This window comes from Hemitrygon akajei, chromosome 5 (assembly GCF_048418815.1).
Source record: "Hemitrygon akajei chromosome 5, sHemAka1.3, whole genome shotgun sequence".
Taxonomy (NCBI): Eukaryota; Metazoa; Chordata; class Chondrichthyes; order Myliobatiformes; family Dasyatidae; genus Hemitrygon; species Hemitrygon akajei.
The window spans coordinates 70940901-70955452 of NC_133128.1; the positions used below are offsets into that span (position 1 = coordinate 70940901).

The 14552-nt window shown below is 41.8% G+C and overlaps 1 protein-coding gene across 2 annotated transcripts in view; it reads right to left on the bottom strand.

The window, feature by feature from the left end:
- The window catches only part of arhgap31 (Rho GTPase activating protein 31), a 107438-nt gene that overhangs the window by 39433 nt on the left and 53453 nt on the right, over window positions 1-14552 (bottom strand). For both annotated transcript variants that reach the window (XM_073045719.1, XM_073045718.1), the window contains exon 2: window positions 12038-12140. In XM_073045719.1, coding sequence (XP_072901820.1) covers window positions 12038-12140 — 103 coding nt within the window. The remainder of the gene's footprint in view (window positions 1-12037; window positions 12141-14552) is intronic.

Sequence of the window (14552 nt, forward strand, 5' to 3'; positions counted from 1 at the left end):
TCTGGCTGCTCATCCTTCCCCTTTAGAACAGCGTGGGCCCGATCCGAGACATCCCTGACCCGGGCACCTGGGAGGCAAAATACCGTCTGGGTGTCTTATCGCGTCCACTGAATCTCTTGTCTATTCCTCTCACTATTGGATCTGCTATCACTACTGTAGTCCTCTTCTCCCCCCTTCCTTTCTGGGCCACAGAGCCCGACTCAGTGCCAGAGACCCTGTTGCTGTGGCATTCCCCTGCCCCCAACAGCAGCCAAAACGGTATACATAATATTGAATGGAATGGCCACAGGGATGCTCTGCACTGGCTGCCCATTTCCTTTCCCTCTCATGACCCTTTCCACCCACGTACCTGCCTCTTGCAACTTAGGGATGACTGCTTCCCTGAAACACTACAAGGCTCAGAGACAGGATGTGATGACATCTCTACTTGCACCCTAACAGTAAGCTAACAATTACCACAATTTCTTTGCGTCACTGTTACAGCTGAAATAGCACAGGGGTATTTAGCTGCACAAAGTGTGGATGAGGCCTCAGCTCACTTTCCTCGTTAGTTATTTCTCCAAGCTAACTAAAACTTCCAAATTTTCATTGAGTGCACATCTCAGTGCTACTTCTGTTAATTGCTGATAGACTGTGATGCTGCGCTGAGTTATCAATCAGTATATATATAGAGGGCTGTTTTATACAACAACCTTTTAATGAGATAAAATACTCCAGAATGCCTCAATAAAGTACTTTATGTGAGCTGAGTAAGGGCCAAATACTTAGAGTCGTACATCATCAAAACAGGTCAGTTATTCCAACTCAATTACGTGAGCTAAATGTGTTGCCCATCGAGATAGTCCAACCTGCCCACGTTTGGCCCTTGACCCTCCAACCCTCTCCTATCCATGCACTTATCTAAGTGTTACTAATTTGCCTACCTCAGCCCCTATTTCTGGCAGCTTATTTTGAATATGCACCACCCTTTGCAGGAAGAAGCTGCCTCTGATGTCCCTTTTCAATCTCTCACCTTTGATCTTAATAAACCTGTGCCCTTTGGGAAATAGACTATGCACTTTTACCATTCTAAATCCCCTCATCATCTCATGAACCTCTATCAGACCACCCCTCAATCTCCTGCATTCCAGGGAATAAAGCCCTCGTCTAAGCAACCAGGCTCTGAAATCCATCCCGGCATAGCCTTTCCGTACTTTCCTAGTTTACTGATAACTTGACTCCTCCCATCCTGCGCACGGACTGTTTGATCTGCTTCCATCTGGTAGGCGCTTCAGATCCCTCCAGACTAAGACTAATAGGCACTGGAGAAGTTTTTTCCCTACTGCGGTCACTTTGCTGAACAGTTAACTGCTAGTTAACTGCCGGTTAACTGTCGGCTAACTATTACTTGGATTGCACTACCTGTATGTATAATCTATATTTTCATTTATATTTATCATTATTGTTATGAGCAGAGAGACAACATCTGCCGGAAGTAAATTCCTTGTATGTGCATAGGTACTTGGCGATTAAAGTCTGATTCTGATAACAGGGTGACCAGAACTGCATACAATACTCCAAATGTGGCCTCACCAACTCAGAATCAGAAGCAGAATCAAGTTTAATATTAGCGCATATGTCATGAAATTTGTTGTCGTTGTACAACGTAATACATAATAGAGGAAAATGTGAATTACATTAAGTATATCTATTAAATAATTAAATTAAGCAGTGCAAAAATAAAAAATAGTGAGGTAATGTTCATGAGTTCAATGTCCATTCAGAAAATGGATGGCAGAGGGGAAGAAGCTGTTCCTGAATCATTAAGTGTGTGTGCCTTCAGGCTTCTGTACCTCCTTCCTGATGGTAACAATGAGAAGAGGGCATGTCCTGGGGAGGAGAGGGGGGGCTTAATGATGGATGCCACCTTTGAGGCATCACTCCTAGAAGAAGTCCTGGGTACTATAGAGGCTAGTGCCCAAGATGGAACTGACTAAGTTTACAATTCTCTGCAGCTAACTTTGATTCCTGTGCAGTAGAACACCCCCCCCCCCCCACCAATTCCAGACGGTGATACAGCCAGTTACAATGTTCTCCATGGTACAAAGCAACTTCCCGATTCTTGTACACAGTGTCCTGATTGATAAAGGCCAGCATGCCAAACTCCTTCTTCACCACCCTATCTTCCTTTAACACCACTATCTGTGAACTATGCACCTACATCCCTGAGTTCCCCTGTTCCATAACAATCCTTAGAGCCCTACCATGCCCCATTTAAGCCCTACACTGGTTTGATCTCCTAAAATGCAGAACCTCACAACTTTTTGATTGCAAACCATTTGGTCAACCCTCAGCCCACATACCCAGCTCCCCTGTCATTTTTTTTATAACTTTGTACACTATCTATAACATCACCTATTTTAGTATCATCTGTACACTTACTAATCGTGCCTTACATATTCATATACAAATTGTTTGTATAAGTTACACACAACAAAGGTCCCAGCACCAACCCCTGGGGCACACTACTGTCTGAGAAACATCTCTTGGCTATCTCCTTCTGCTTCTAGCTATAAATTCACTTTGCTATAACCCCTGGATCCCATGCAATCTAACTTGCCAGACAAGCATGTCATGAGGGACCTTGCTAATGTCCAAATTGACACCATCCACTGCCCTAATCTCATTTACCATCTTAGTTATTTCCTCAACATTCAAAATAAATTTATTATCAAAGTATATATAGATCACCACATACAACCCTGAGATTCATTTTCTGTTGGCATACTCAATAAATCCTTAACAGAGTAATGACCACAATGGAATCAGTGGAAGACCGCACCAACATGGGCGCTCAACCAGTGTGCAAAAGACAACAAACATTGCAAATACAAAAATAAAGAAATGATAATAATAAATAAATAAGGAATAAAGAGAACGTGAGATGAAAAGTCCTTGAAAGTGAGTCCATAGGTTGTGGGAACATTTCAAAGATGGGGCAGGCGAAGTTGAGTGAAGTTAGCCCCTTTGGTTTAAGTGCCTGATGGTTGAGGGGTAATAACTGTCTTTGAACCTGGTGATGTGAGTCCTGAAGCTCCTGTCCCTTCTTCCTGATGGGAGCAGTGAGAAGAGAGCATGACCTGTGTGGTGGGTGGTCTCTGATGATGGACACTGCTTTCCTGCAGCAACGCTTCGTGCAGGTGTGCTCAACAGTGGACGTTGGTGGGAGGGGAGGGGGCTCTACCCTTAAGAAACCGGGCCGCATCTACTACTTTTTGTAGGATTTCAAGGGCATTGCTGTTTCCGTACTGAGCTGTGTTGCAGGCAGACAATATATTCTCCACTATACATCTGCAGAAGTTTGTCCAAGTTTTAGATGTCATGCCGAATCTTTGAAAACTCATCAGGAAGTAGAGGCACGGCCATGCTTTCTTCCTAATTGCACTTATGTCTGTGCCTGGGACAGGTCCTCCGAAATAATAACACTGAGGAATTTAAAGTTGCTGACCCTCTCCACCTCTAATCCTCCGATGAGGGACTGGCTCATGGACTGGTTTCCTTCTCCCGAAGACAATAATCAACTCCTTGGTCTTTCTGACATTGAGGGAGAGGTTGTTGTTGTGGCACCACTCAGACAGATTTTCAGTCTCCCTCCTATACGCTGATTCATCACCAGCTTTGATTCGGCCAACGACAGTGGTGCTGTCAGGAAACCTGAACCTGACATTGGAATGTGCTTAGCAACTCAGTCATGGGAATTCCAGTCCTCCAGAAATTCAGCTGTGGCCATCAAAGAAGCAAAAACCTCTGTAAGGACCACCTCTCTAACTTCCCACAAGGTCTGAGAATGCACTAAGTTAGGTCCTAGGGAATTTATCCAATTTAAGGCTTCCTGTTCCTCCTTCCTACTTATTCATATGTAGTCCAACACAACACCACTCATTTCTCATAAATCCTTAGCTTCTATCATTTCCTCCACAGTAAATATTGACGAGAAATCTTAATTGAAAATCTCCCCTTTAGCCATGTGGATCCTTAAAGGAGCCTATTCTCTCCCTAGCCACCTTTTTAATATACCTATGGAAAAAAAGTAGATTTTATGGCATGTCTTTTGAAGGAGGAGGACAAACCAATGATGTGAAGAGATTTAGGGAGGAATTTCAGGTCACAGGCTGGCTGAAGACCATTAAGGCAGCAGTCATTGTGTAGATTGACTAGAAATTCTAAATCTTTTCAAGCAACAAATATTTGTTGTTCTATAGCAGGGGTTCCCAACCTAGAGTCCATGGAATCGTCTGCTAATGATAGGGGTCCATGGTGTAAAGGTGAAAATGTGGAGCAGCCATTTTCACCTGTTGTCATGCACCAGCAGAGAACAGTTAATGAGTTTTGATCTGATTCATGTGAACCAAGAAATGAGAGATGTTGCTTTTCATGAGCTTAGAAAACAACCATCATTTCCTTTTCCTTTTCTACTGATGAAGTAATCTTTTCGTAAAGCATGTGCAGACCTGATATTCAATATCCTGTACGATGACCGTAACAAACTATAGCTGTGCGTAGCATGGGGAGCATTCAGAATCCGAGGCAAAGGAAATGGAAAACTGAATTGTGCAGTTGAGGTCATATTGGAATTCTGTCCAAAGGCACAAGTTGAAATGCAAACCATTTTTCTCTGATGTTTTGATTTCTTGTGTGTGTTGAGAATGTTGTTACTCAGCGTCTAAAGGACCCTGTCCCTTTTCACATCTCAGTGGCCAAAGGCTTGAAACAGTTGAACAGCACTGACCTGCTTCAAGAAACTTAAAATCAAGGTGTTTATTTGACTGGAGATATTCCCTTTGATTTGTTCTTTAGTGTAGCAGATGGAAATTCAGTAGTAGTGTTATTGGAACAAATATTGGAGAACTAAAGGGACGGTGTGGGTGTGGTACAAAACACTTTACGAGTAGTCTATTCTTTTGGTGTTGCTCGACTGAGCATGAAAACAGAAGGATGGGCTGGTTCCTAACAGCTATCTTTGGTTGTCACTTTGCACCTCCTATGAACCCACCAAGGGTAGAATGCCTGTGTGACACTTGCTTGTGGTTTAGCAGAGCAGATGTGGGTATTCGTGAGCTGAACTACACTGCAACTGGTTATTTGTGGATGGTCACTACTTAACATAAGCAAGGCTGTTTGTTATATGACCTTTAATGGCTGGATGCAACTTATTGATCCAGGATGGTTTTTAGTGGCAGTAAACATTAAAAACCTCAAACAAAAACTCATTTTTACCAAAGAGAACTTTTTGTTGCAAAACTTTCTACAATTATAGCCAACAGTCAGTCACATGAAATTATCTTTAAAGGCGTGTAATGCAAATTGTTGTTTCTGGACCAGTATTATGTGGCATGTACTGATTCAGAACACTGATTAAAAATCAAATACTACTCTCAAATAACAAAATGGACCAGTAATTAATGGTTTCATGTCTTGTTTTTGTGACTGATTGCTGCCTGCTATTGCAGCAAGGTTTGGTGATGGAAAGTTTTCTTTGGTAATAATGATTTTCAGATTAACTCTTTCAAACGTGTGTGCCAGGCAGGGTAAACTATTGCCTCACTGTTGCTTGGTAACGTAGGGTCACGGGCAATAGAGGAGCTGTTTAAAGTTGGCTACTTGAGAAGAAATGGCTCTGTAAGTATTAATAGCCAAAGAGTCAAAGTTAGGTCATTTTTTTTATTGAATTGGCATTCAAAGAGATTTCAGATGAAACAATTAACAATGAGTGCTCCCAGTATTTTTCAGGACAAATCCACCCCATCAATATTTGGCAGCTTAAAATGGAGAATGTTTCTGTGCTGCATGAATCTCTGCCTCCTTTCCTGCTCTGCTGACTTACGTCCTGCTTGTGAAAGTGCTGGTGATTCAGCACAGAATACAGACACAGTCCTTTGCTAGGAAAGAGAACCAGTCCATTATAGACAATAGACAACAGACAGTAGGTGCAGGAGTAGGCCATTCGGCCCTTCTAGCAAGCACCGCCATTCACTGTGATCATGGTTGATCATACACAATCAGTATCCCATTCCTGCCCTCTCCCCATATCTCTTGACCCTGCTATCTATAAGGGACCTATCCAACTCTCTCTTGAATACATCCAGAGACTTGGAATGCATCCACTGCCTTCTGGGGCAGAGCATTCCACATATCCACCACTCTCTGTTCTAAATGGCCTACCCCTTATTCTTAAACTGTGGCCTCTAGTTCTGGACTCACCCATCAGCGGGAACATGCTTCCTGCCTCCAGCGTGTCCAATCCCTTAATAATCTTATATGTTTCAATCAGATCCCCTCTCATCCTTCTAAATTCCAGTGTATACAAGCCCAGTCGCTCCAATCTTTCAACATATGATAGTCCCGCCATTCCGGGAATTAACCTTGTGAACCTACGCTGCACTCCCTCAATAGCAAGAACGTCCTTCCTCAAATTTGGAGACCGAAACTGCACACAATACTCCAGGTGGGGTCTCACCAGGGCCCTGTACAGCTGCAGAAGGACCTCTTTACTCCTATACTCAATTCCTCGTTATAAAAGCCAGCATGCCATTAGCTTTCTTCACTGCCTGCTGTACCTGCATGCTTGCTTTCATTGACTGATGTACAAGAACACCTAGATCTCGTTGTACTTCCCCTTTTCCTAACTTGACTCCATTTAGATAGTAATCTGCCTTCCTGTTCTTGCCACCAAAGTGGATAAAGTGGATTATGCACCCAATCTTAAAGAATTTCCGTCTTCTCATCCACCAGAGTTCCCAGCTGCGCAATACCTGACTTTGCTCTGGATGTTATATCTCAGAAACGACGCTGGGTTTAGGAGGGCTCTTAGTGTTTCAAGACAGCCAGAAAAGAACTTCCTACCCTGGATCCTCCCACCGTGGGGGGGGGGGGGGGGGGTGGGGCAGGGAAGAAAATACAACTTCTCTGCATCACTTCTCTGAAAAGATGTTATTGGTGAGGAAGGAAGAACATGAGCATGGAGGGGAATGCAAGAACTTAATCTGCCTGTATTTGGAGGGGCAGGTATTCACATCCTTAATGCTGTGTGGTAAGCATCCATAAATTAGTGCTGGTGTTCATTAAATTTTGAAGCAAGCCACAACCTTTAATTTTGCATTGAGAAGGATTCCTTCTGCAACAAATGCAAGTTCACATGTTGATTTACAAGTTCAAGTTTAATTGTCATTCAGCCAGACGTGAATAGCCATGAATACAGCCAAGCAAAACAGCGTTACTCTGAGGCCAAGGTGCAAAACCTGGTACCAACAGTCATACTCCGCACAAAGCACGTATAAGATATCAGTAAAATACAGTCACACAAAACATGTAGTCTAAGACAGAGTCCATTAACTTTGCAGAAATCTGCTGTTGACCAGAATACAGCTTGCCTTCTGCTACAGCAAGCGAACACGGGGGTCTGCACTGACTCCAGCTTGGACATCGTGCTGCACCGCCTCTGGTGGAGTGCACTGACTCCAACATTCCTCTCCTGGGCAGCTGCAAGCAGGCAACCCCGTGGCTTGAGGCCTAGTCCTTGCTACGTTTTAGGGCATGCAGCTCCCTCACTGTCCACCCCTGCTGCCTGCCAATAAATCAGTAGAATCTGACTTGCAGCTTTCTACATCAACAAAGTCCAATTGGGTCTTGCACTCACAGGAAAAGTGACTAAGACGATGACTTGCTGTTATACTGCACACCTCCATCGTACACTGACTTCTCCACCGCCTCTCTGACTCGAGCAGCAGCACGATCTGCACCATCCAGTTCCTCCACCAACGAGCAACCTGCTGATGGAGTAGACCTGCAGTACTTCAAGTTCTTAATGTCTTGTGATCATAAAAAATATGTTTAGAAAGGAAAGTAACACCTTTGCTTGACCCTGCAGAAACCACATGCCACCACCTGACCCTTTGCTGGCTATAATTTTGTAATTACAATTCATGATAAGATGTTTAATTGTCCATGTTCTTGAGTTCCTCCTGGAAAAAATACTAATTTATTCTCAGATACGGGTATCAAAAGGAAGGTTGGAATGCTTTACACTCCTTAACTACCCTTGAGAAGGTGGTGGGGTGAACTGTCCTCTTGACCCAGTGCAGTCCTTGGAGACAATGTCATCCCGTGGTGTCATTGGTTGCAGACATGGTTTTAATCCAGTTGTCATGAATAACCAGCTGTTCCATATTCAACTCTGGATGTTTTGTATTTCTGCAGGAGCCTCAGGATTAACAGTGTTCCCTCCACTTACTACCCTGTCTTTAATGGATCATGAGCTTGATAAGTTCTTTCGGACTACAGTGGCTACTCATTTTTTGATTTTTGTCCAAGCACTTTATTTGTAAAGAGTCTGTGACAAAACCTGAGTGTCTCTCTCTAGTTGTGGACAATATCTTACATCTCATCACAGGTAGCAGCTCAGATGCTTGTTTCAAATATAAAAGAACCGTCCAAAGTCAGCTTGCAGTTATTTTTGAACTACAGGCGAGAGAAGGGATCCAACTTAAATGATGTGTGAATTGTTCCTCAAAATAAGTGGCTGACATTTAACTTGATTCTCTAAATGTTTTCCATATTAAAAAAAACCCAAACAACTCGTGACAAGTGGTGAAAGCACTGGATGCATTAATGAATTATCAGGAAGGTAAACCGAATGGAAACTTTATGAAATGTGAGATAGACTAGCTGATAGGCAGAAACATTTCCCAGAAGAATAAAGAGCAAGTGACTTACAGCAAAGTAGCTTAATATCTATTGTGATCCTTACTATTTTGTTCTCTATAGTTGAGCACAATGTTCCTTCAGTAAACTGAAAAATTTAACAGCTCCTTTAATATTTTGCACATAAACAGAGATCTAACATGACATACTATTAACTGTGATGAATGAATTGAAATCTTAAGGCTGTGTCATAAAATATGGTATGCAAACACAATCTGCAGATAATTACATTCAGTACCTTATTGAAAGCATTACTAAATTCTAACAAAGAGAATTGGTAATTTGAAAACATGTATCAGAACTAAATGAATAAAGGGCTTTAAAAGTTCCCAAATAATTAAAAAAACAAGTTGGAATACATCCTCACCAAATAAAGCCTTTAATGAACCAAAGACCGAGCAGTCATTCCAGCTTTGAGTAATAGTGCAAATTGGCAGTGTCAGATGAGTCGCTCATTATTCACGTTACTTATTAAGCCGATCCATATCACATTAACCCATCTCACACCTGCCTCTTTGTTCTGGAGGATTCACGCTATTCATACACTCTTACATCAGCTGCAAGAAGTTTCAAACTCCTGGACGGAGGCATCCCACACAGCCAGAACACTTTAAACACAATCAGGACAGCTCACCAATATCTCTACTTTCTGAGGAGGCTGATGAGATCCGAACAATGCACATCTTTACTCACATCAGTTCTAGTAGAGAGCATCCTAACAATCTCCATCACTGCATGGTAGAGAAACTGCACTGCGGCAGACAGGAAGGGTCTGCATTTGGGTAGTCAAAACGGCCCAACACGTGAATGGCACCAGCCTACCCACCAGCAAGGGTGTTGGGAAAAGGCCAGTAACATCATGAAAAGTCCCATGTACCCTGCTATCAGACTGTTTGTCCCCCTCCCATCAGGGAGGAGGCTATGTAGCATCCACGCCAGGACCGCCAGACTCAAAAGCAGTTACTTTCCCCAAACAGTAAGGCTGGTCAACACCTGCACCCACTAACCCACCCTTCAACACTCCCACCATGATTACTTATCATTCAACTTCATGGACATATAATTAATCTCTATGTGTGTGTAGATATATATATATATATATATATATATATATATATATATATATATATATATACATACATATCAGCTTTTTATGTATTTGTAGCTATAGTGTGTTTTATTTTTACTCTGTTCTTTATCTTACTGTGTTTTTTTGGGCTGCATTGGATCCGGAGTAACAATTATTTCATCCTCCTTTACACTTGTGTACTGGAAATGACATTAAACAGTCTTGAATAAATCTTCAGACTTGATCTCCACAACTTTGATAAGTTGATAGACAAAAACTTTGGTCAATTATTTGGTGTTACTATCGAAGACCCAAACATGTTCCCTTCACTAACTCAAAGGACAGAAGATCTACACAATATCTAACATTTGTAGAAAGGCTGAAACTAGATGTATTCTTAAGTAAAATAAAAATATAGAAGCAAAAGTTACAGCAAGATGCTGAAGAGAATAAAGCTTAATGATAACTGAAGACTACCGCTTAATCACACCTGAAAACAATGTGGCAGCTGGAAGTAATTTCACTTCTGTGACATAACAGGCATGAGTATGTCATTGAGACTGATACTCCATTTTCAGAAGGAAATCCTACTTAACTGTGAAGCTGAACTCTGCTTTCCAGCTGCCTGCTTGTCTGATGCAGTGTATAGTCCATTGCACTCACTACTGGAAGGGATTAGGGACTACTTTTCATCTGATGGTCAACATTCTTCCCTTTAACTAAAAATGAGATAGATATTCATTTTTTTTGTTACTGGTGGTGGTGTATTAAAAACATGTTGCAGTTATCCAAAAAGTAGTGTCTGCACCGTAGGATTTTGTGATATCTAGAGGACACAATTAGCCACTTTACAAATGTAGGCTCTTTCTCGGAAACTAAACTCGTTTCGAGCAGCTCCTTTGAACATTCGGTGCACTTCCTCTTTCCTTGATAGGATCTAAATTAGATGTTACACATGGATCACAAGAGCTATGAATATCAGTGGAGCCAGGGCATCATTGCCAGAAATGGAAGTTACCAAGTGCAATATGTTCTGCTGGTATAATTCCCCCATGATCTCGGCACCATAAATGAAGAAAGAACCCATGGAATGTTAATGAGAAAGCAAACAGACATTGTTTAGGCTTTCGACATCTGAACAGATGAAGCAATCGACTTTCAGTGATTTACTGCGAAGGTGACACGCAGGGCAAACCAAACTGCTGCAAACCCAGGGCCACATATAATTCATGCCACCAGCAAGGTCAGACAAGACCCTTGGGAGTCAGCCAGCCATGCGTGCTGGATGGTACTTTGAACCTGGGGTGAGAAAGTGACACACAGTGAGAGATGGTGAACTGACAGATTAAATGGTGGAGGTAAGGGGGGGGGGTGGGTTTGAAGATTCATTGATTGTATGTCTCAACATTGCTGATCAGATCATGGTGACCTGATACGAGGCTGTCCTATCAATCAACACTCAAGGGCGGGTGTGTGATTATGGAGGATGGTGTTGGGATATGAGAGAGTGGTTTGACTCAGGCTGCCAGTCACTCAAGTTAACTTTGTGCTGTTCTGATCATACACATACAAATCCAAGCTTTCCGTGTCTGGGTCGCTTTGCCTGTTGGCCCAGAGTTGGTAACTGGCATGCTTAAGAACTATAAATTGCAACACAAGGTTCCATTTCACCAATATTTGCGTCAGTATGAATAGACCACTAACACCATTTTATACCCTATCGCTCTTGGAGCCAGAATAAGATGGACATCAAGTCTTTTCTGACTCCACATAAAAGATTATGCAGGTAGAAAGGACAAGGATTTATTTAAATTCAAATTGGTAATTTTTAAACGAAAGTCGAAAGAATCACTGATCTGAAACTTTGACCGCCTCTTGTTCGACACATACTGTCCGACCTGTGGCATTTTTCCAGCATTTTCTGTTTTGATTGGTCATTATTAAGGTGCTCTTTACATTACCGAAACCAGTGTAAAGCATTTTTACCTTTTAAAATTTCAAATGCTTTAATCAGGAATTTGTACAGTGCTAAAGAGGGGGCTTAGTGCAGTACTGAGGTTGCTTTCAATGGGTAAAAACAGGTATTATTGACATCTTTCAGGCCAAACACAATACATCTGCACTCATTCATGTTTAAGGATAAAGCTTAGCTTACATGGAGTGTTGTCTCAATGTAAGAACTATTTATGCAATTTCACACCATTAAAACCATATCAAGCGATGCCTTACCTTAGCCTTTGAATGTTGGATGTAATCCCTGAGTGTCTGTAGACCCCATCTACAATGCCGTGTTTTTCAATGAATTCTGCACAGCTTTTGAGGACTTGAGGAACTATTTAAATAAAGAAGAGATGGACAATTGTTTCAGTGCTCAATTCATTCAACCTCTTTCTCCTTAGCTGATGACTATACAGAAATATAAAATGAAGAAGTCTTTGGAAAAGTGAACCTTGATCTTTAAAAGCTTTACAGGAATAAATTTAGTTAAGTGTGTCTTTTTCTTTTAGTCAATAACCTAAATCCATATAGCATTTTCTCCGACTGTAACATATACTGAGTAAATATTCATTCTGCACTATTGCTGACCACAGCGACAATGGCATGTTCTAATTTAAGCTTTCAGAGATTCAGTTTGCATGCGAAAATGCAGCTCGATTTTTGAGAAACTCCTTTAAGATTAGAAGGACCTTATAAAGTAATACTTTGGACAGCCAAGCATGGTGCACAGGATCTTAACTTTTTGTTGCCATGAATTTTAGTGCATTAATCCAGGTTCCAGAGTGAAATAATTTTGGTCAGCAGGGAGGGGAGATGAGGCAAAGTGGGCTATGTCCCTTTGCAGCTAGACTATCTACAATATATGAAAGAAGAGCTAATGAGCACGTTTGCCCTTAACTCTTAGAATCTGTGTGCTCTTCAAAAGTTGGAAAATTGCTTGCAGAGCCTGGGCCTCTCCACTTCTTCTGGGTCCAGTTTGTAAATTGTTCAAGATTATTATGAAATTATATTAAGGAAATATTTTCCTTGGGCATGGAAATTATTTGCAGAGAAATTTTTCATTTGTCCCTCTCCCCAAGAACCATTGTAGCAAGATGAAAGTTTAAATAGGAGGAGTGAAGAGATAGAAATAGGAATTTATTGTGCTCTGGGTAGTATACTGGTTGAGGAACTGAATAAGAGCAGCGTTAACAAGTTAACAAGCGTTTACAAACAAGTAGTGGAAGTAGTGGTGTCTGTGGAAGGGCAGAAATGGAAAAAAAAATCCCCAGCACATTGCTAAAGGCATAACATTAACTGATTTAAAATTCCAATATTAATTGAATCCTACATTTGTAACCAATTTACTTTTCAATAAGCAATCATTTTCAGCCCCTTCATGGGTACCAGTCTCCACAGTATCCAAGACGTCTTCGAGGAGTGGTGCCTTAGAAAGGCAGAGTATATTATTAAGGACCCCAATCACTCAGGATGTGCCCTCTTCTCATTGTTACACCAGGAAGGAGGTACTAAAGCAGTTTAGAAACACAAAATTTGCATAATTCAGAACAAACTGATTTTATACACGATTACTTTCAAGGAATAAGGTCCGTCTCCAGCCAGAAACTAATTCATAAAATGAGAAGATCGTGGGCTCAAGTTTCATTTCATAATTGAGCCAAACTCCACGACATATGCCGGTGATATTAAACCTGATTCTGAAGAGAGTTATTTGGCATAGTAAAGAGGTAGAACTACATTCCTGAAAATGTTGAATGTTGGAGCTGCTGTTAAATTGCCATTGTGTTTGTCTTGCCGTGCGAGGGGGAACAGATGACTTCGGCCACTCTGACAAGTGTGGGGAACCGCAGTATATTTTCCCCAGCCAACGCCTGGCCTGGTCACTTCTGCCATCATCATTTGTGTGTGCTTTATAGAAATGGTTAACTACTAGCTTTTCCAAGCAGAGCAGGAACTGCACCATTGGTTATGAAGCAGAGCAACTATTGGCTAGATGTGTTGATGAGTACCAGGAACTGGCAATACCATTTCATACAGCACTCCAGTTGGGAAATGAGGATATTACAGATGTAGACAACAGTGTTTTTACAATTTTTATATATACTCCTTATTCTAATTTATAGTTTTTATTATTAAGTATTGCAATGTACTGCTGCCACAATACATTTCATGACATATGCCGGAGATGTTAAACCTGATTCTAATTCTCTGCGAGGGCTGCTTCCACACCGTACTCTCTCGGTTATAACGTTTGTCTGCAAAGACTTCTTGAACCATTTTATTTATTCCGATTCAGATGCATTCATTTATCACATGAATGTCAAAACACACAGTGAGACGTGTCATTTTCATTAACAGCCAACACAAGCTAAGGGTGTGCTGGGACAGTCTGCAAGTGTTGCCCCACACTCTGACACCAGCACAGCGTATGCCTGCAACGCTCTGCAGAACGACACAGCATCAAAGCAAGCTCCTGTCCTTCCACCCACTCACTCACAGTCCTCCAACCCCAGACCAGGCCAGCTGCAGGCTTCCAGCCTCCAATGGAGTCACGGGCTTGCAAATATCTGCCCGCTGCCTCCCCACTGGACTTGCAGATCACGGACCGGGACCTCAGCCAATGGGCCCGTACCTCCGATTGACTTTGATCTTCATCATCACCTCCAGTATCTCTCACTTTAGAGAGCTCCTTCGAATAAGCCGTCATTGCTTACTCAAAAATCACTAAACCTGCAGCAAGGAGTTA